This window comes from Schistocerca nitens, chromosome 4, assembly GCF_023898315.1.
Source record: "Schistocerca nitens isolate TAMUIC-IGC-003100 chromosome 4, iqSchNite1.1, whole genome shotgun sequence".
In the NCBI taxonomy this organism is placed as follows: domain Eukaryota; kingdom Metazoa; phylum Arthropoda; class Insecta; order Orthoptera; family Acrididae; genus Schistocerca; species Schistocerca nitens.
This window is the reverse complement of record NC_064617.1, coordinates 380815383-380839719: the sequence shown is the minus strand read 5'-3', so window position 1 is coordinate 380839719 and position 24337 is coordinate 380815383. Positions and strand designations below refer to the sequence as shown.

The 24337-nt window shown below is 37.0% G+C and overlaps 1 protein-coding gene across 1 annotated transcript in view; it reads right to left on the bottom strand.

Annotated features, from left to right (window-relative positions):
• The window catches only part of LOC126251851 (ecto-NOX disulfide-thiol exchanger 2), a 229078-nt gene that overhangs the window by 114829 nt on the left and 89912 nt on the right, over positions 1–24337 (bottom strand). The window contains exon 7 of the mRNA XM_049952526.1: positions 562–774. Within this exon, the coding sequence (XP_049808483.1) occupies positions 562–774 (213 nt within the window). The remainder of the gene's footprint in view (positions 1–561; positions 775–24337) is intronic.

Below are 24337 nucleotides of genomic sequence, written 5' to 3'. Positions count from 1 at the left end.
GCAGAGTAGCTATACACATAGAATACAGAAGATATACTGCATACAATACGGACTGTCTTTAAAGAAAGATGGCTCTCTCAAACTTTTGGTAATAACACCAACGAACAATGACAGCTGTTCATTGGGTGTTACTGCAGGAAGTAGGCATACTGCAGACAGTAATCCAGATGAAGTCACTGCTGAGGAACAGATTTAAAATTTGCATATATTTAATGAAACAGAACTTGATGGGGCTTAACTTCACGATCATCCACTATGGCAGAGCCAATGAATTATAGTAGCACAAGCGCCATATTATGGCTAGATATCAATTAAAAACTATAGTGTGTGTGTATTTAAGTACATATATGCATGCACACATCTGCTGCCAAGCACTCACTCGCTCGCTCTCGCTCGAGCGCGCGTGCATGCACGCACGGAAGCACGCACACCAATTTTTAGCCTTGTAGTGAGCCATAGGAATACACAGTTCACAACTTTCCTTAGCGGTACCTCAGCCTGTTGCTGACAAGGTTCTTCACATTTAAATAAAGGAAAATAATGTAAAACTGTATTACTTACATTGAATGAGAATGCCCTGCATTCGTCCTTTCATCAACTCCTTAGCTCTCTGAAGTTCTTCATCATACTGTGCTTTTTCACTTAGCAGGCGCCGAACATGTGAGTTTGTTGACTGAATCATAGTGTAGAAAGTATTTGCGTTTCGTTTGTTGCAGTCCCCACGTTCCAGCCATGTAATCACCACTTGCACAGCTTTTGTGAATGAGTCATCCGCTGAAACAAATCATTCTTGCACTGTAAGTACAGATTAAACAACTGAATCACAAATATAAACCATGTACTAAAATGACACAAATTAACTCATTTAAAATATAACATGAGATAAATGTGTTTGGATCAGCCAGTCATTGAAAACATGCTAGGATCTCCTTTCCCTAAATATTTATGGAGAAGCCAGCCACACTCCCCTCCACCAATGGGTGGACACTGGAGTTAACTGTCAATGCCTCATTTACAGATGTCGTATATATTATTATTATTATTATTATTATTATTATTATTGAAGTGGCTGAAGGAGGTTCACCATGGGAGACCAGAACATACAAAAAAAACTTCAACTTGTTATTTACCACTTCAAGCCATTCATCCTTCCACTTCTTCACAATAGTGTAGAAATTAAGAAGGGGAATTTGTATTCTGGTGAAGTTGGTTCAAATGGCTCTGAGCACTATGGGACTTAACATCTTAGGTCATCAGTCCCCTAGAACTTAGAACTACTTAAACCTAACTAAACTAAGGACATCACACACATCCATGCCCGAGGCAGGATTCGAACCTGCGACCGTAGCAGTCCGGCGGTTCCGGACTGCAGCGCCTAGAACCGCACGTCCACCGCGGCTGGCGGTGAAGTTGGTTTCACACAGGCACCTTCAGGGGGAATGACAGGGTCATGGATGAAAATATTGCTCAAATTCAAAATTTTTTTCTCCGTACTGGAACGTAGTAGACAAATGGCATTTACTACACTGAATAAAGCATACAAGGAAGTTTTTATGGGTATTTTTAACTGAAAAATATTAATATCTTCACTGTGTAATTGGGATTTTCCTGACACAGCTCTGAAAGGAGGTAGATCAATGGTCATGTTGTAACTCTGGTTGTGGTTATCTGAAACACAAAATTAACACATCACTCTGGTCCTTACCGATGTAATTTTAGTTCATTGTAGGGATTTGTAAAAAAAATTTGCCGAAATTATAGAAGTTTGAAAAAATTGCCATTTTTGGATCATCTTTTTTGGCTAAAAAAATACTAAATATCAATATAAAAAAATCAGCTACAATGAATTCAAGAGAATTCAATTTGCTTCAAGGGAGGCCAAAAGTCATTAAAACTTGATGAAAATCATAGCACAAGTGATGACAACCATGCCGAAAAACATGGTTTTGAGAAAAATATGTTTGAAGTTTGATAAGTATATAGCATATTTTTTTAAAAAGGGACAAAGCTTTAAACTTAAGGGATATCATCGATGCCTGGTCCATAATACCTATCACCCTGACTAGTGGATGGCTGTTTTCTGCTACTTTGACCTGATAAGGCCTCATTTTCATCCTCAAAGCCCTGTTCGTCACTGAGCGCATCATCGCTGGTTCTCTATCTTCACAGAATTGGTGCATTTCATCACCAATATTGATTTGGAGGGCATTTACCTTGTGCATTAATGCAGTATGGCCTACATTAAATAAACACACACACAAATTTGAAGCAATGTTGACAATTTCACTTCAGCTGGATGTTATTTTTGAAGCATATCTCGAAATGAGACTACTGAAAATTTCATTCACATTCTGAGTAAAACTGCCCAGACAATGCTCCAGCAAATAAGGTTTATTCAAAACTTTGAACATCTCATGGACACAATGAAGGGAGCATGAGTGCGGAACCAGTTCCCTAACACAGAGGCACAGTACATGCTCGGCTTCAAATGCTCACAGAATTGTTACATTCTGGAGTTTGTGCATAATATTTTGGAGAATATTCTTCAATGCATAAGATCAGTAAACGAAAAAAAAAAATATTTTTCAAGTTTTTTCGTCAGTCACCCTGTCGTTCCTCCTTAAGCTTTCTATTAGCTCACTCTTTACCACAATGTTGCATATGTGATGGAACCCATCACAAATATGTCATTTCCATGACTTCTTTGCAAGAGAATGATTACATCCTGCACATTCTAATATATCATGTTGGCCACATTTCCAGCAGGCAGAAGTGAACTTCAAGGATAAGAGCAGATGATAAAACACTGATTCCTATCAAATTTCATCTGCTCCAGCGCCTTTGGGGTTTTAACATCATAGACAGATTGAGTTAGGGAGTTGTATTCGGAAGATACAATCAGTCAGGGTAAGCCGATTAGTATTCAATGGGAATCCCTTAGTTTAAGCCTTCATATGAATGTAGGATGATGGACCCTCAATAAAATATTGACCTTATGAATGAAATATACTAGTCTGAGGTACAAGTATTCCTGTGCTACTTCAAATCCAGAAGCAAGCAGGGCTTTTTCAGCAGGAGGGGTGGCAACCTGCTCCACCTTCAGCCCTGAGCAACAATGCTATTTTTGTTCAGATCTAGGTCACAAAGTTAAAATTTTACAGGTTCCTAATTGATTTTACAATCCACACATGGATCAGAAGTCATCCCAGTGTACCTATATATTGGGCAAAGGCAAGGACTGGGGAACAAACCAGGTCTTTAAATGCATTACTAACATGAAGAAGTTACTGTAGATTGAAAGGAAGGGGCTCACAAGGATTGATAAAATGGGGTCTGTTCTATGCTCTTGTATTTAATCTAATTTCTCCTTGTTACACAGGATATCACATTCTAGGGAACGAAGATACTAATGAAACATAGAAGCTGGGATCGCAGGAACTCCTCACAGGAAAGTAAAAGCACATCCTTTCTACTTCCAAGCATTTTTGGGTGCTAGATCATTAGAGAACTGTTAATTTTCAAGTCCCTTTAGTTTGACATGTGAATTTTTTGTTTGAAAAAAGTATCTGGAAACTTCACTTGTAAAAACTGAGAACTGTGGCGAAGATACATATTTCTGATATGCTTAAAACATGATTAGCAATTTAAAGTCAACAAACACAAATATGTAAACAATACTATTTGAAACTAATACTCTCTGCCCGCTTCTTCTACCTCCAAATCATCAACCGTAACTGGCAAACTGTAATGAGAAGGCCAGAAAAGATACTCACTGGGAGCCACTGTGCAATTTGTGCTTTTACCAGTGGGGGGGATGTCTTAGGGGGTTAGTATAATTACGTATGTTACTAGCTTGGACCGTGGCGTTACCCATGGTTAAACAGTTATTTATAAATAGATGTTAATGCCGAAACTCACTATTCACGTGTATGCACTATCAGAAAAGCTATCCCTTGTTATATCTTTAAAAGTACATTATTGGTGAAGTTTATTTACAAAATCATCTACATACAGGTATACGATGGGAATTCAAAAAGTAAAGCACATTTGTGAAAAGCTGTACTTATTCTGATGATAGAAAACTGAAACATGCGTTATTTTTCTATGTAACCTCCCTATACTTCAATGCAGTTTTCCCGACATTTTATGAGTTTTTTTCATCAGAAAATACGTTTTTCGGTTGCATCTGTAATCTGTAACCAATTTTGCACCGCAGCAATGATGTCTTCATCACTTTCTAATCTTCTTCCCTGTAGTGCTTCCGTTAAGGATCCAAACATGTGAAAATCACTTGGAGCCAGGTCTGTACTGTATGGTGGATGTTCCAGAACCTCGAATCTCAACTCCTTTATTGCGTAGGCTGTCCGTTTGGCAGAATGCGGGCGAGCATTATCTTGCTGCAGGATGACACCTCTTCACAGTTTTCTACGACGTTTGGATCTGATTGCAGGTTTTAGTTTCGTACGCAACACATCATATCCACCATAAAATACAGACCTAGCTCTAAAGCCTTGTTTACGCTGGGGCAACGTCTTGCAACATTGTGGCATGCTACGGAAATGTGGCGTGCGTCGTCTTGTAGCATGCTACAACAGGCAACATATGGTGGCGTATATTGCATGCGGCAGGTTAAATTATACCAAAGCAACAGAATTTGTGCCACACGTGTGTCGGTCTTGCAGTATAAAGGATGATAAAGTATCGCAGCGGCGGCCTACATGGTACTTGCATGTGCAGCTAACAACGGAAATGAAAACCAAAGGAAAATAAAACGATGGTGGAAGAGAAGAGTATTTAAAGGAGGTCCACGAAATAGTATCCTAGGAATTAGAAGCAGACGATGGTGCGTTATTTAGTTATGTGTGCTTTCGTCCCAGGCGCGTTAGTCCGTGCCATACCGTTGCCAAAAGGTGGCCTAACGGTGAATGTTCGCACAGGTACTGGGCCGGTCACCACCCTGTGCCAGGGCCTGGGGTGGGACTTTCAGCCACCAGCTCACCCAACTCTGCGGTACGACTGCTGCGGTATGACTGCCACACAACTTCCCTCGCAAGCTAGCAAGTAAACGGATTACGACGCACCTTACACGAAAGCAACAATGACAACATGAGAATGATGATTTCGTTCTAAATGTTTTGAAATGCTTAACTACTACATAACACTTTTTCAAAATTAATAAGCAAACATATTAATAGTATTAATAGTAAGACTGTATTAAAAACTTTCAGTGTTCGGCTCCACAAATTTAAATTATACGTAAAGTTTTACTCCAGTGCGTGGGAAATAAACATCCCAGGTTGGGATGCATAAACTAAAGCCAGAGGAGGGGATGGTCTGATGCAGAGGGGGGGAAATCCCCCCCATCCCCCCCTGCAAATCGCACACTGCTGGGAGCAGAAAATTTGTATGAAAACCTGAATATTTTTCACAGAAGTCCCATTTGATGAATTGTCAAAGGACATTATGCTGTCAGGTAGTGTTCTAAGATTTCTCAACATTAGGGGAAAATACCATCAGGTGACATCTACATAGGAATGGCAACTGTATAACCACATCTTGTAGTGTTAAGTGAGAGGTAACACATACTGCATCTACACTAAGAGTGATTAAGAAGATTCCTCAACTCTAACATTCATATCACACAATGATAATAGTGGTCTTAAGGCCATTATTAAGTGGTTATACTCGCTGTTGTCTTCAGAAATTTTATCTTTGTATGCTGGAACTGCAGCAAAACCTCATATGCCTGGCCAGGCAAACATCTTATTAACTTCTCATGGTTGAGGTTCACAGTCATGAGAAGTTAATCAATGATTTAATTGGTGGTCATCTTCTCCTATTCCACTGATGAATTTCTTACTAGGAGTGATGTATACACTACTACTACTAATAATAATATCAAATACATGTCACAAAAAATCTGACTCTGCACATCTTCAGTGTACAAGTAAGATATTTAGAGAATATTGTTTTCTGTTTGGTGATATGTGGCTATAATATCCTATGAATTAAATTAAATGTGTCAATGGAAAATTAAATCGAGAAAACTATTACGTTATGAGGCAAAGCTGCTGGCTAGTTCTTACCTTCAGAAGGGGGATGTGTAGTACTGATGACAGCATCCATAAAAGTGACAACTTCCTACCTTTAGGAACTATTAGTTCAAAAGGCTCTGAGCACTATGGGACTTAACATCTGAGGTCATCAAAACTCAGAACTACTTAAACCTAACTAACCTAAGGACATCACACACATCCAAGCCCGAGGCAGGATTCAAACCTGCGACCGCAGTAATCTCATGGTTCCGCACTGAAGCACCTAGAACTGCTCGGTCATCAAGTCCAGCAACTATCAGTTCTTTCTGAGGGAGAAGAGAGGGATAGGTTGGGGGAGGATTAAAAACGAACGGAAAGACACTCAGACCCCAGGATGAGAGGAACCCAACTGTAATGAGGACAAGGATATCATATGCACTTCAGTGTACTGTTTACTTGTTTGTATTAAGTTTGCTCTTAACCCTTAATGTTTCTGATTTTTTACAAACAATGGAAAATCCAGGTTGAAGTAACCTATCAGAAGGAACTGAAAGGGCCAACCACCCCGATAACACATTTGAAACTCCTCATTAATAATTTATGAGGCAAGTCAGACATTTCACAGCACCTTTCATAAGATTTGGTAAAATAAAGGGCAGATCTACAGGTAAACTAACTTCTGCACTCTTGTCTGAATATAAAACACAATTAGCTTAATGTGACATACTGAAATCTGTACAGACAATCACTACACATGTTTGGAGGTCCTCTTGTCATATCAGGAAGCAATACATCAAATGATTCATCAATATGAATATCTCATCTCAATGGCCACAGCAGTTCAGTAGTTGACTGAATCAGCCACATCATACTGTTCAACATTTTAAGGCACTCTTCTTCTCAATATTGTGCGATCGTGCTACCTCAATCGTGAGGCGACAGCACACAGGAAGATGGCAGGCTGAGCAACATGATTTTCAGAACATGTTTCCTCTGATATCACATTTGCTATTTTTGTATCTGAATTCCATTGTATTCTAGTAACAAGCAGAATGGCACTGTCTTTGTAGGCAGGGAATATATGTTGTATAGATTCAAGGGCACTCAGGGGTCACAGGAGATGGGGTCACATTGTCCCAATAATAATTGTTTGTCAAGTAAGGTAAAGTCAAATTGTAAAAAGATCTTGAGGAGACACCTAGAGACACAGCAGCTAAGGATGTTTACCTGTTCGGAAATTTCTTTAAATACATAGAGTTAGGGTACTCATTTAATAGTTAAAAACACATCCAGAAGTGCTGTCCCTTCTGTATCTCAGTAAACCTAAAATATTTCTGAGCTTTGTTGATGAACACTTTCTGAATAAGGACAAAATGAGCATAAGAACAGCAGTGGAAGAAGCATTCATTGAATACAGAAGTAACATTTCACTGACTGAGATATCGAAACATATAAGTAGTTATGGAAACAGATCAAACCATTTGTGTCGTCACTCAGTAATAATATGTTGTCGATCTGGTCTTCAGTCCAGAGACTGGTTTGATGCAGCTCACTATGCTACTCTATCCTGTGCAAGCCTCTTCATCTCCCAGTACCTACTGCAACCTACATCCTTCTGAATCTGTTTAGTGTATTCATCTCTTGGCCTCCCTCTACAATTTTTACCCTCCGCACTGCACTCCAATACCAAACAGGTGATCCCTTGATGCCTCAGAATATGTCATACCAACCGATCCCTTCTTCTAGTCAAGTTGTGCCACAAATTTCTCTTCTCCCAATTCTGTTCAATACCTCCTCATTAGTTATGTGATCTACCGATCTAATCTTCAGATCCTTCTGTAGCACCACATTTTGAAAGCTTCCATTCTCTTTTTGTGTAAATTATTTATCGTCCATGTTTCACTTCCATACATGGCTACACTCCATACAAATACTTTCAGAAACGACTTCCTGACACTTAAATCTATACTCGATGTTAACAAATTTCTCTTCTTCAGAAACGTTTTCCTTGCCATTGCCAATCTACATTTTATATCCTCTTTACTTCGACCATCATCAGTTATTTTGCTCCCCAAATAGCAAAACGTCTTTACTACTTTAAGTGTCTCATTTCCTAATCTAATTCCCTCAGTATCACCCGACATAATTCGACTACATTCCATTACCCTCATTTTGCTGTTGTTGATGTTCATCTTATATCCTCCTTTCAAGACACTGTCCATTCCCTTCAGCTGCTCTTCTATGTCCTTTGCTGTGTCTGACAGAATTACAATGTCATCGGCGAACCTCAAAGATTTTATTTCTTCTCCATGAATTTTAATTCCTACTCCAAATTTTTCATTTGTTTCCTTTACTGCTTGCTCTATATACAGATTGAATAACATCGGGGATAGGCTACAACCCTGTTTCACTCCCTTCCCAAACACTGCTTCCCTTTCATGCCACTCGACTCTTATAACTGCCACCTGTTTTCTGTACAAATTGTATATAGCCTTTCGATCCCTGTATTTTACCCCTGCCACCTTCAGAATTTGAAAGAGAGAATTCCACGCAACATTGTCAAAAGCTTTCTTTAAGTCTAAAAATGCTAGATATGTAGGTTTGCCTTTCCTTAATCTATTTTCTAAGATAAGTCGTAGGGTCAGTATTGCCTCACATTTTCCAACATTTCTATGGAATCCAAACTGATCTTCCCCAAGGTCGGTTTCTACCAGTTTTTCCATTCATCTGTAAAGAATTCGTATTAGTATTTCGCAGCCATAGCTTATTAAACTTTAGTTCGGTAATTTTCACATCTGTCAAGACCTGCTTTCTTTAGGATTGGCATTATTATATTCTTCTTGAAGTCTAAGCGTATTTCACCTGTCTCATACATCTTGTTCATCAGATGGTAGAGGTTTGTCAGGGCTGGCTCTCTCAAGGCTATCAGTAGTTCTAATGGAATGTTGTCTACTCCTGGGGCCTTGTTTTGACTTAGATCTTTCAGTGCCCTGTCAAACTCTTCACAGAGAATCATATCGCCCATTTCATTTTCATCTACATCCTCTTCCATTTCCATAATATTGTCCTCAAGAACATCGCCCTTGTATAGACCCTCTATATACTTCTTCCACCTTTCTGCTTTCCCTTCTTTGCTTAGAACTGGGTTTCCATCTGTAATGGATCTGGGAGATGTGTTATTTTCTACCAGATTTGTCGATACCAAATTGTAAATGTTTTCTTATATTTTTGTCAGAATTTTTTTATTGTAATTTGCCTTATCTTATGTTAATTTACTTATATTTTTGAGAGTGACAGCATATTGATTACTATTAGTAAATGTGACGAAGAATATCAAAGAGACTTATTACAAGTGGAAGCTTGTGTGTTGTGTAAAATGTCTTTGATGCTGGAGTCGTCTTTGACTGTAGTCAGTCGGCAGTTAATTCTTGGTGTGTGTTGATGGTAGAACAATGTGCAGGTCGCCATCATAAACAATCAGCAGTTCAAACAGGAACCAGTTGTAATTCAGGAAATAAAAAATGAGTAGACGCCCCCTTGAAGGTCCGCAAGGTTGACGCAGAAGGTGAGAATGATGAAAGGACCAATGGATGTGACTATCATAAACCCAAACATGAGGTTATTAGTTGTTACTTATTGAAAAAAAATTTCAAGAGGAAAATAATAATGATATTGATAAAGATAAAATTTTCAGTACACAAGAACATACAGTAGATAAAAGTAATTGTGATTCATTTAATTTAACAGAGTTTTACACTTGGGCAGAAAAGAACAACACTTTGTCAGATGATGTAATTTGTAGTAGTTCAGAGACGTGTGTGAATGAAAGAGAGAATGCATGCTGTGAGAATTAAAATATTGGTGAAAGGGATCTGGTAACTTTAGAAAGGGGAAATTATATTTTGGGGGATAATTTGAATGTGTATGACCTGAATATGTATAATGATAATGATGTTGTTGATAAAGTTGATAATGATGGTAATGGTATTGATTATAATGTTGAGGAAAGGTGTTTCATTAGTTTAAATAGGGAGTTGGGTATACACATGGTTGAAAATGGATTAAATAGTGAGAATATTATAGAAATTCCCAGGGATGTTACCAGGATGAATAAGGCTCGCAAGCAGGGTGTATGTAAAAGTGTGAATTTTGATGTTGTTGGTAAAGAATCTGACTTCACAAATAATGATGACACATGTATAACTTCTAGCCTAAGTGAAACTTTTACAGGTACTAATGACACACACACATTTCTTAATAATCTATGGCTGAACAGTGAAACTATTTCTTTTGACAAGAACTTTAGAAAGATGCTTATTAATGTATGTGAAACTATATGTCCTGTGTGGTGGAAAAAGATGAGAAATTTTATTTTTGAAAAGCTGAAGGATAAGCACTTCAATAGTATACAATGTGATTTGGATGAAAATTCTTGACTATTTGAGATAATAGAGAGCACTAATGACAATTTTGTATATTGTGCAAATTTTATAACTGTGACAAATAATACATGTAATGATATACCATATGATTCTGATAAGTATAGGTTTGGGGAAATTGAAACTGATTTATTACATGAGGATACAGGTTCTGAGAAAAATAATCAATTTTGCTGTCCTTATATAAAAGTTCAAATTGGGTCATGGATTGGTAAATGTTTAATTGATACAGGAAGTGAGGTCTCGGGAATATCTGAAAGGTTAAGCAAAAAATTGAAAGCGGGGAAAGATTATGTTGAAATGCCAGTTGTTGGGATAAAGATAAAAGGTGCTACTGGGAAGAGCAGTAAATTGGTAAAAAGCCAGGCTTTAGTGACATTTTTAATTGAAGGCAAGTTGTTCACACATTGATGTTTTGTAATTCAGGAATTTAATGAGGATTTTCTTTTGGGTATGAATTGGATGGTAAAAGTAAATACAGCATTTGATTGGGTTGGAAGAAAACTTTTGATAGAAACTAGTGAAAGGGAATACATTCAGATAAATTTTGTGAACACACTTGGTGATCAGAGTAATGGAAATTTTGACAGTATCAATTTACTAAAAGAAAACAGATTGGAGAATATTGAAATTCATAGATTTGATACTGATGAAGTTGAATTTGGGAATTTAGTAAATTTGAAAATTTCAGAAACACCAAATTTATCTGGGGAGAAAAAACAACAGTTAGAAAATCTGCTGTGGAAATACGATGTTTTCAGTGACATACCTGGTAGGGTAAAGGGTTATCAGTGTGAGCTTCAGGTAAAACCTCATGAACCATTTTTCATAAAACCATACAGTATTGCAATATCAAAAAGACCTGCTGTTGAGAAAGAGCTGAAAAAGATGGAAGGATGTAATACAATACAAAGGAGTATCAGTGCATATAATAATCCTCTAGTAGTAGTTTCGAAAAAGGATGGTGGAGTAAGATTGGTTTTGGACTCTAGACACTTTAACAAAATTTTGTTCAGACAGACAGACCATCCCGAAAATATTGATGAGTTACTCTATAAATTTACAGATATAAAATATATGTCAAGTTTGGATCTAACTTCGGGTTTTCATCAGGTACCACTTTCGGTTAATTTTAGAAAATATACTGCTTTCTTGTACAATGGTAAGAGTTACCAATATTGTGTTGTACCATTTGGGTTAAGTTCTTCTGTTTCCAAATTTATAAGAGCTTTGGATCATGTACTGGGGCAAGAACTTGCATCTAAACTGATAATTTATGTAGATGACATTTTGGTTACAGGGCAAAATTGGGAGGAACATTTTTCGATTTTGAAGTCAGTTTCTGAAAAACTTAGAAAAGGGGGGATGACATTGAAATTAGAGAAATGAAAATTTGCAGTTTCTGAATTAAAATTTTTGGGTCATGTTGTCACAGACAAGGGAATTTTGGCAGATCCAGAAAAAATTAAAGCACTTTCAGAAATTCCTATTCCTAAGACTAAAAAACAATTAAAGTCGTTCTTTGGGTTATGCGGTTATTACCGAAAACATATAAGTGATCAGAGTCTGAATGCACGATGTTTAAGTCAGTTACTTAAGAAAAACACTGTTTGGGTTTGGGATAAAAGTTGTCAGGAAGAGTTTGATAATATTAAGCAAGAGCTGAGAAAGCAACACTTATTACACAGACCTGATTTTAATTTACCATTTTGTTTGAACACTGATAGCAGTAATTATGGGCTTGGAGCAGAGTTATTTCAAGAAAGAGTAGAGAATGGAGTTAAGATACATTGTACCATAGCATTTGCAAGCAGAATGTTGCTCAAGCATGAGAAAAATTATACAGTCACAGAGAAGGAACTTTTGGCAATTCATTGGGCTTTTACAAAATTTAGAATTTACCTTATTGGACATAAAACCATAGTATTTTCGGATCACAAAGCTTTGAGTTACTTACAAGAGTGCAAGTTATACCACAGTAGACTGACCAGATGGGCAATATTTCTGCAATAGTTTGACTTTGAAATCAAGCACATAAAAGGTTCTGAGAATGTAGTAGCTGATTCACTTTCAAGGTTACCAATTGGGGGAGAAAAGGAGATTTTTGAAAAAAGAGGAGGAAAAGCAATTCAAAATTAGATACCTGAAAGGGGTGGAAAATGAGAAAACAATTAGAGCTATGTGTAACAAAATTAGAAAAAAATAAAAATTTAGATCAAAGTTGGAAATTAATCAGAGAATGTTTAGGCAAGAAGGGGTATGAGAAACTTGATAAATTTTACAAATTACATAAGGGGATTTTATTTCGGAGAACAGATGTAGATTCTGATAATTGGAAACTGTGTTGGCCAGAGGCAGATGCTGAAAAGCTGATCATTTACATACATGAAAGTTTTGGTCATTGTGAGATACAGAAGTGCATTCAAAAGATACAAGAAAATGTTTATTTTTACAATATTAGAAAGAAGGTAAGAAAAGAATTGGCAACCTGTGACAAATGTCAGAGAGTTAAAGTGAGCAATCAAAGACGTGGTGGAGAGATGCAAAACATTATTCTGGAAAAACCTTTAGATCTTATTGCTGTGGACTTATATGGAATGTTACCAAAGAGTAAAGGTGGTCACTGTTACATATTTGTTATGGTAGATGTATTTTCAAAAGTAATTAAACTATATCCAGTGAAAAAAGCTACTAGCCATGAAATTATAATAAAAATTGAAAGAGATTATTTCGCACAGGTGGGTAAACCAAAAGCTATATTATCAGATAATGGTTCACAGCTCACCTCCAAAATTTGGAAAAAGTTTATTGAAAGATTAAAATTGAAGCATATACTTATATCTGTTTAGTCTCCATCCACCAATCCTGCAGAAAGATATATGAGGGAAATTGGGAGACTTTGTAGAACCTATTGTAGCCATAAACATCCAACCTGGTTTGAGCACATTCGAAATTTTGAAGATATTATGAATAGCCTACAACATAGTTCCACAGGATTTTCACCGTATGAGATAATGTTTAATATTAGACCTCCAAATCTTATATCAGAACTTATTGAATTTCCTAAATGTACACCTTTAACCATGCAAGAGAGAGAAGATAATGTCAGGGAAACTATGAGGAAACAAGGGGAAAAGAGGAATAAAAGACATAACAATAGGGTAAAATTAACCACTTTCAAAATTGGGGATCTTGTTCTGGTCAAATCTCATGAAAAATAAAAAATGTTAACTGCAGAAATTAAAAAATTCTTTGATATCTATATAGGGCCTTTTGAAGTCATAGAAAATCCACACCCTAATGCTTACCGTTTGGTGTACCCTAAGTCAAAGAAATTATTTGGTCTCAGGAATGTTGTCTCTTTGAAACTGTATGAACAGAAATCATAATTTCAAAAATTTAAATAACCTATTAACATCTAAAACAAAAGTCCTCCACTGGAATATGCTTGTTAGAACAAAACTACCTGTACAACCAAGTATGTATATTTGCATGTATAAATTAATAATTTGAAGTCACATGTTAATTGAAACTGATGAAAAAACACTGTTGTAACAAAGAATGAGAGAAAGATTTATTTTTACTTTTTTACAAAAAAAAAAAAAAAAAAAAAAAAAAAAAAGGAAAGTCCCCATAGTGAGCATTTCTGAATTTTTCTAATTTTTAGAAGCTAAGTCTTCCCTGTGGGTGAAGGCATGCATGTGAGGACATGCATGCAAAGGTATAAGTTTCAAAACCAATTTTAGATAAAGCCTCATGATATATGAGCAATTTATTGTTCTTTATACTGATGTTGTGGGGAGCGAAAGTACTCTTCACAAAAATGTGACTTGTAGTAATATTGTAGTAGAGAGGCAAGTGTACATAAATAATTGCAAAAAATTTAGATAATACTGATGTATCTTTAGCTATACTACAAGAAGAAAATCATAAGCAAAAAAATACAAAATAAAAAAACGCATCAGTAAAAAAAGAAAAAAAGAAAATCATAAGCAAAAAATATACAAAATAAGAAAAAACCATGACTATATATATATATATATATATATATATATATATATATATATATATATATATATATATATATATATATATATATATATATATATAAAATCTTTAAAAAAATCAGAAGTAAAAAAAATATATAAAAGGCAAATATACATATAAAAAAAAACACTACACTATATATGTTCATGAGCCAGTTGGCGCAGTGTGACCAAAGAAGTGGTTGTAGATATCTTATCCAAGCAAAGGAGTTTTATCTTACTATTATTTTCAATCTGTATGTTGTATGTTAGAATATTTTTCATGTATGTTTTCTGCCATGTATATTTGTCATGTTAAATAATTTCTTTACTTGAATTTTTTGTGTATGAGATTTATGGGGAAGTATCATTGCAACAACAGCCAGTAACAAGTCCACAGATTCAAAGAGTCCAAATTTGGAAGAGGTTATCAGACTGCATCATTAATGTACTAATTGTGTAATACAGATCCATTACTGAGTGTGGTCGGGATTTTGTTGTATATGTTCATAACAACAAAAGCCCTGGGGAGCAGTTGTAATGGATCTGGGAGATGTGTTATTTTCTACCGGATTTGTTGATACCAAATTGTAAATGTTTTCTTATATTTTTGTCAATTTTTTTAATTGTAATTTGCCTTATCTTATGTTAATTTACTTATATTTTTGAGAGTGACAGCATATTGATTACTATTAGTAAATGTGACGAAGAATATCAAAGAGACTGATTACAAGTGGAAGCTTGTGTGTTGTGTAAAATGTCTTTGATGCTGGAGTCGTCTTTGACTGTAGTCAGTCGGCAGTTAACTCTTGGTGTGTGTTGACGGTAGAACAATGTGCAGGTCGCCGTCATAAATAATTTGCTAGTGGAAAAAAAAAAAAAAAAAAAAAAGAATTATGTTACTTTTTTTTGTATAAACTTTAAGAAGAAACTACATTCGAAGAAATGGTATTTGAAGCACCAAAAATGAGGCAAACGCATTGAACCAGGTCATTTCTGCAGCTGACAAAGATGCATTGTGGAATCATACTTCCACTAGACAACTGAAGCCAAGACCAATATCGGCTTGTAAACATCTAACGGAAAAGGTACTGTCACGAAATATGCCATATTTAAGTAAATAAAAAATAGTGAGCATATTTCACATCTGATCTCTTGATATTCATGCAAGTGGTTCTCCTTTCTCCAAAGGTCTCTTTAATTTTCCTGTACGCAGTTTCTATCTTACCCCTAGCGAGATAAGCCTCTACATCCTTACATTTGTCCTCTAGCCATCCCTGCTTAAGCATTTTGTTCCTGTCGATCTCATTTTTGAGACGTTTGTATTCCTTTTTGCCTGCTTCATTTACTGCATTTTTGTATTTTCTCCTTTCATCAATTAAATTCAGTATCTCTTCTGTTACCCAAGGATTTCTATTAGGCCTTGTCTTTTTACCCACTTGATCCTCTGCTGCCTTCACTACTTCATCCCTCAAAGCTACCCATTCTTCTTCTGCTGTATTTCTTTCCCCCATTCTTGTCAATTGTTCCCTTATGCTCGCCCTGAAACTCTGTACAACCTCTGGTTCTTTCAGTTTATCCAGGTCCTATGTCCATAAATTCCCACCTTTTTGCAGTTTCTTCAGTTTTAATCTACAGTTCATAACCAATAGATTGTGGTCAGAGTCCACATTGGTCCCTGGAAATGCCTTACAATTTAAAACCTGGTTCCTAAATCTCTGTCTTACCATTATATAATCTATCTGATACCTTTTAGTATCTCCAGGGTTCTTCCATGTATACAACCTTCTTTTATGATTCTTGAACCAAGTGTTAGCTATGATTAAGTTATGCTCTGTGCGAAATTCTACCAGGCGGCCTCCTCTTTCACTCCTTACCCCCATTCCGTATTCACCTACTACGTTTCAGCCTCTTCCTTTTCCTACTATTGAATTCCAGTCACCCATAACTATTAAATGTTCATCTCCCTTCACTGTCTGAATTATTTCTTTTACCTCACCATACATTTCATCAATCTCTTCTTCATCTGCGGAGCTAGTCGACTTATAAACTTGTACTACTGTGGTAGGTGTACGCTTTGTATCTATCTTGGCCACAATAATGCCTTCACTATGCTGTTTGTAGTAGCTTACCCGCATTCCTATTTGCTTTTCATTATTAAACCTACTCCTGCACTACCCCTACTTGATTTTGTATTTATAACCCTGTATTCACCTGACCAGAAGTCTTGTTCCTCCTGCCACCGGACTTCACTAATTCCCACTGTATCTAACTTTAACCTATCCATTTCCCTTTTTAAATTTTCTAACCTACCTGCCCGATTAAGGGAACTGACGTTCCACGCTCTGACCCGTAGAATGCCAGTTTTCTTTCTCCTGATAACAATGTTCTCCTGAGTAGTCCCTGCCCCGAGATCCGAATGGGTGACTATTTTACCTCCGGAATATTTACCCAAGAGGACGCCATCATCATTAAACCATACAGTAAATCTGCATGCCCTCAGGAAAAATTAGGGCTGTAGTTTCCCCTTGCTTTCAGCCGTTCGCAGTACCAGCACGGCAAGGCAGTTTTGGTTAGTGTTACAAGGCCAGATCAGTCAATCATCCAGACTGTTTCCCCTGCAACTACTGAAAAGGCTGCTGCCCCTCTTCAGGAGGCACACGTTTGTCTGGCCTCTCAACAGATACCTATCCATTGTGGTTGCACCTACGGTACGGCTATCTGTACCGTTGAGGCACGCAAGCCTCCCCACCATCGGCAAGGTCCATGGTTCATGGGGGGGAGGGGGCAGTAATCATAATGGCAATGAAATGGAGGACGACAAAGAGAAAGGGGGGGGGGGGGGGGGGGAACAACTAACTTTGATTTTCCTTCATTGTTTCACAGATGAACATAATGAAACATTTCCTTTCTTTAATCATTGTACAGATGGCAAAAATAAGTTTTTGTGGAACAGAAATAGCCGAACACAGAAGATGCATCTGGAGTTGACGCAATTCACATCTCAATATATGTACCACATTTGCTACAATGGAGATTCTATACAGATTATGAGAAAGGACTTGCTCCCCTCTTATCAGCAGGCGACCAAAGCACCAATGTGATACCACATACTGGACAAATTAGCAGGCCATTCCTTTTTTATTGACTCCAACCTATTGTAAAATCATGGCACAGGTTTTCTTGTCAACAGCCTTCTAACTGGTTTGAAGCAGTCCATCACGAAAACTTCCTGTCTCGTGTCGATCTCTTCATCCTATTCAACCTCTTCAGTTATTGGTTGAATATATTCCAATCTGAGTCTTCCCATTCACTTTTTGGCCTGTAAAGTTCACTCAGGTTCCATGGAGAATATTTCCTTGTGCCTTAGCGAATGTCCTGTCACCAGTTCTCTTCTTCTAATCAATGTTTTTCACATATTCCTTTCCTTCCTAATTCTGCAGATAACCTGTTTTTTATCAGTCCATTTAATTTTCAGCATCTGTCCGTAACAGCACATCTCAAACATTCTGATTCCTTTCTTTATTGGTTTTCTCACAGCCTATGATTCACTTACTTACAATATCATGCTACAATCTCAGAAATTCCTTCATCAAATTTAGACCTATGTTTAGTACTTGTTGCCTCCTTTTAGCAAAGAATGCCCTCTTTGACTATGCTAGTCTGCTTTTTAAATCCTCCTTGCTTTATCTATCATGCATTATTTTGCTTCCAAGGTATCTGAATTATTTCACTTCATTTACTACATTGTCTCCAATTTTTACATTAAGTTTATAACTACTAACCCTTACTTTCATCTTTCATTTACTGTGATCATCAGGCCAATTGTTCCATTTAATTGGTCCTGTAATTCTACCACCCTTTCATTGAGGATGGCCATGTCATCAGTAAATCGTATCACTGATATCGTTTCATTGTGAATTTTAATCCCTTTATTTATTTCCATCATTGCTTCTTTGTTGTACACGGGAAAAGGCTGCAACCTCTGCCTTAACAACCTTCTCTCTTGGTCTTCTATTCTTAAGGTTCCCTCTACATACTTCTACTGGGGCACCCAGCTTCACTCAGCTAGTTGATATGAGATCATATGGTAGTTGGAATAAAAGGATAAACTTTAAAGTACAAGTGGTAAAATTTTTTTACTGAAAACATATGCTACCTGTTTACAATACTTGTTAAAGTATAAGAGATAAAAAAAATTAATAGAAACATGTTCTAACTATTTACAATACTTCTTTATAAATGTGTTACATATGTACAATTTTTTTTTTAATTTCCCACTCGAGACCAAGCTATGTGTAACTGACAATGAATGAAGCAGGAGTCTTTGAGGTTGATGCCGCAATGTTTTAAAGTTTGTCCTTCTGCTTTGTTAATTGTAAAACTGTAGAATAATTTGATTGGAAAGTGCAGCCTTTTAAATTGGAATGGTAGTTCAGTAGATATCAGTGGTATTCTGGGAATAAATAGTGAGTGTCCTTTTTACTTCCCATTCATAAGTTTGGCTTTGATGATGTTATTTGACAGCTGTTTGACGTTCATCCTTGTTCCATTACGTAGTGTTGATGAGTTGAGATTTCTTAGCAATATGATTGGAAATACAATTTTAAGTCAAAGGCGGCATAATGGAATTCTTGATACTTACAAAGAGGTTACAAATTCTGTAGGGAAGTTCACATTTTCTTCGACGTTTACCATCACGTCAATCGATTTGTATATTCTCTCCTCAATGATAAGTTTCTTCTGAATATTAACATTGATATTGTTTACAATATTATTTTGGGTTGTCAAAATTGCCCTTCCAAATAGCCAGTCCAGATTGGTATAGTTGTGAAACAATGTTCAAATAAATTCGGTTGATGAGTTCGTTTTCAGCAGTGGCTATTTTGCAGAACTCACTGTTGAGTTTAACGACACTGGCCATCTGGTCAGTAGTATATGTGCCTTTACCTATATGTAAAAGCAGTTGACCAAAATGTGCTGCTGTTTCATCTTTTAATAGTTCAACTCTCATATTTTTTGTCAGTCACAGTATTTGTGTGTGTGGCCAGAGAGGTGATTTTTTTTTTAAGCATGCACTGATCTTGTATGCTGGTGTTGACTTCAAAATAACTGAAATTGTTTGTCAAAAATCTTCTGTGATTATGAGCAGAGCTACTCCCTTTAGAGGAAGTCCTCAATTTTTCCTTTCAATTATGTACAACCAACGTTTACTGGTTCCAAATATGTGTTATTTTGTGATGACTTCAATAAATCTCATTTGTTTTTGTCATAAAACTCAGGCTATTATGGCGTGTCGATGCATGGGGGCTTGTCCGTATCTTAGTTGTTCTTTATTTCTGGCCACGATGAGTTACATGTGAATCTCTTGAAGAGGTCAGGTCATCGATATTTTCTTATGTACGTCATAGCATCTTGAATGTATTTGTGCATGTGTCTCAGACTTCTTATATATAAAGAGTGTAAGATAACCATTGTTCCAATGTCGTCAATGTTTCGGTCATGGAAGGTGGATGTATTATTCTCATTCAGTCTAATGCAAAGCATCCATTCTGCTTCTATTTTTGCATACATATCTACCAGGAATTGTTGGAAGAAAGATCAAGTGTCAAGAAGGTGACTGTATGTTTCATTCTCTCTAATCATTAAGTGGTAAGCATAGAAATCCTTGGAAGTGATTTTTTTTGTTTGTTTCTATGGCTGCTTCGGGTTGGATTTGTTTCACATTAAAATTATATCTGTCCTCTTCATGCAGAAATATTAATGGGCATCATATGAACAGAGAGTGTCTGAAATACAATGTAGTCCTTCTGTTCTTTGTTGTGCAATTATGTCACAGCTTGTGTTTTCATTGTCCACAATTGCGACTTCTTCTACCCGAGAATAATTAAATTGATGTCCTTGTCCTCCATGTGGTCTTTTGTCAGCTCGAATTTTAACTTCACAGTCATCAGAAATCGTTTGGTCTAGTATCCGATTTGAATATGTGAATCAGTTGTAATTTGTGTAAGTCCTCTGTACATCTCTGACTACTTCTCATCTCAATTCACTGATATTTGTGCAGTATTGATCAATTTGTGTTTCTTCATTTTCAATGAAATATACTTGCAGAAATTTATGGTCTACTTTGGGTAGTGGTTGTAACAATCCCACGTTGTGATAGATTTGTCCTTGGATTGAAAAAACGTAATTGATTTTGTCTCTGTTAGTGTCGGTTGGTTGGTTTGGGGAAGGAGACCAGACAGCGAGGTCATCGGTCTCATCGGATTAGGGAAGGACGGGGAAGGAAGTCGGCCGTGCCCTTTGAAAGGTACCATCCCGGCATTTGCCTGGAGCAATTTAGGGAAATCACGGAAAACCTAAATCAGGATGGCCGGACGCAGGATTGAACCGCCTTCCTCCCAAATGCGAATCCAGTGTCTAACCACTGCGCCACCTCGCTCGGTCTGTTAGTGTTGATCGAAATGACACCAAAAGAAGTCATTTGGAAGAAGGTGTTTTATATTTTGAATAAAGTGTTTTGATTCTGGAGTTTCCCCAGTCATGTAATGTAAAAATCATGTAGAGTTGCTTCCAGTGGTGGTAATGAAATTTTTCCATTCATGCAACAGAATCCTGGTGTTTCTCTGCTGAATCTTCTCATGTTGCAAAATTGGCAGATGTTATCCACTTTTCTGATTACGACATGTTTGTGTTTGGTACATTCTTTTGTCGGGTTGTAGTGGAATCCTTCATTTGTTAGGTTGAACTGTTTACGTGTCCTCATCCGCACTTCTTGTAGAATGATATATTCACAGCTCGCTTGACTTCACAATCTTTTATTATAAGATTGTGTCACAATTCTTGATTCTTCAATCTGTTCATTCTGTTGCTCTTCGATTTCTCTTCTTCTCGCAGTGCTCATTCTCTTTTGTTGGGAACTTAAACGCACTTCACACTGTTCATCCGTTTCATTTTTTCATTGCTCCTTTTGTTTTCACTGTTTTGCTGCAGAACTGGCAAGATCTCCTCCTCTTTTGTGTTTGGGTACTGTCTAAAATCTAAATCAAATCAACTTTTTAATAAGAAATGCACTAAGTACACTTAACATACTTTTCACACTTTATTTTCAGTCACTGTATCACTTTGACTACTCACACTTCACTGCCTGTTTTTATTCACTCACTGCACTGCTTTTTCAGTTCCTCCCTTCATTACTGATAAGAAACTGACTTTCGAATCCACAATGGGTCTTGCTTTACATACCCCTACAGTGGGTAGCCCCACCATTGGTGACTTCCAGAACATACCAAAAAGTCTTCAAATGGTCCACAATGTTCCCCAACTTACGAGAGTGTTCTGAAATGTTCCACAATTGTCTGAAATGTTCTGAACATTCCGGAATCTTCCTGGACATCCAGGCTATTCCTGAACATTCTACAACATCCCAGATCACTCTGGAATTTTATGGAAAGCTCTCAAATACTCTCGAATGTCCTGGAATGTTCTAGAGGGCAAAACTTCCTCGCTCTTACATTGTCAAAATCACACCCTTCAGGTAAAAGTGGGAACCTTATTCATGGATGGGGGATAGAGGGCCATCACACCATATAACCCCACTGATAATACTGGGACTCGTTTCTGAGTTTTAGTGACACACACACTGTACACTTGCTTATATAATATATATCATTTATCCATCTTCCCCTGAAACTTATATCATTTTTATGAGAATTTCAAATACCTTGCATCATTTTACATTGCTGAATGCTTTTACTATGTCAACAAGTCCCACGAAACAGTTGATGTTTCTTATGTCTTGCCTCCAATGTCAAGAGCACTGTCAGAACTACCTCTCTGATGGTTTTACTTCCCAAAAGGCCAAACTGATCTTTATCCGTAAGTTCCTCACTATTCCTTGCCACTGTTCTGTATATCCGTCTTGTCAACATGAGCTGTTAAGCTAATTGGACAATAGTGCTGTCTTTGGGATTTCGTAGAAACATTCTTCCGAAAGTCTGAGGGCATGACTGCTACTTGTCCTTAGGATTTTAGGAATTCCAAATTTATTTAATGTTTTAGTTCTGTCTTGTTTGATTACAAGCATTCTGAAGTTGGCGACACTATTTGACTTTAATATTGGATCTCCTGTCTTCCAAATCAACATCCATTCCTTCTTACATCAAATCAGCAAACAGTTTCTCCCCCTCGTAGAGGCACTGAATGCCCTACTGTCATCTATCTCCCCCCCCCCCCTCCCTTCCCCCCTCCCTCCCCCCCCTCTCTCTCTCTCTCTCACACACACACACACACACACACACACACACACACACACACACTTTTAACAACAGAATTCCTTTCACATTCTGAATGTTGACACCTTTGATTTTAATTTTACCAAAGTTCTTTTAAGTATTCTAAGTGCTGCAGTTGCCTTATCAATGACTGAAGTGGATTTATTCACATTTGTTCTACGGCTATATCACTTTAGCTTCCCTGTACTACCTATTGATTTCATTCCAGATTAACTTTTATTGCTGTATTCCTTTCCTTTTATGAAAATTTTTTGTATTTCCTTCTTTCACCTGGTTTTCTTCATTGTTACCTTCCTTGTACCTATATCTGTCTGACAACTTCTGTGACTCATTCCTCCTCATGTGCACTATTCGTTATTGCCGATCTATAGCCTCAAAGAACTTCAAATGCACATAATCATTCCTCAGTACTTCAGTATTCTACTTCCTAACAAGCTGATTCTTCCTGATGGTTCTCTCAAACTTTAGCCCACTCTTGATTATTACCAAATTGTGATCTGAGTCTATAGCTGCACTGAGGCATAACTCAAATTCCAATATATGATTTTAGAATCTCTATCTTACCATGATGTAGGCCAACAGATATCTCCCTGTGTCTCCACGCCTTTTCCAAACATACATACCTCCTCTTCTTGTGATTTTTGAGCTGTGTATTTCCTGTTATTGGTTGGAATTTATTGCAAAACTCAAGAAGTCTGTTTCCTCCTCATTCATTCCTACTACCAAGCCTGTATTCTCCCATAACTCTTTCTACCATTTCTTCCGTTCTATAGCATTCTTACCCCACTTTTATTAGAATTTCATCCCCCTATACATACTGAGTAACCCATCCAGAGCTCTTATAAACTCATCTCGCTTTCCCTCCAACTTTTGTTTATGAGATTAGTATGTATACCTGAACTATTATTGATGTTAGTGGTTTGCTGTTGATTCTGATAAGAACGTTCCTATCACTGAACTGTTCACAGTAACTCAATCTTTATCCTATCTTCTGATTGGCAACAAAATGTACTGTCATTATACCATTTTCTACTGCTGTTGCCTTGTTTTCATCTGACCAGAATTCCTTATCTGACTTTTATTTCAGTTCACTGATTCCTACTGTATCTAGATTGAGGCTTTGCATTTCCCTTTCCATATTTCCAGCTTTCCTACCACATTCAGACTTCTAACATTACAAACTCTGACTAGTAGAACATTATTCTTACATTAGTTTTTCAATTCTTTTCTCATGTCCCTCTTCCCTTACCTTCCGTATTTTCATCCATTGATTGTTGCCAATTCTTTTGTCTTTAGAGGTAATTTCTCATCCCAAAGGAAAGAGAGTGTCCTGAACCTGTATCTGCTCATCTGCCCTCTATGGCAAGACTGATGGCATAGTGAGAGTGACTCTTTATACCAGAAGACTTCAGCTGGCATTGCTGGTTATTTTTATCCAAAATTTTATCATTGTTTGGGAAAAAACAAGAGAGCCAGGATGTTTTGACTAATAATCAAAGACACTATCACTAAATAACAGTGGCATTTCTTATGCTCACATTTTA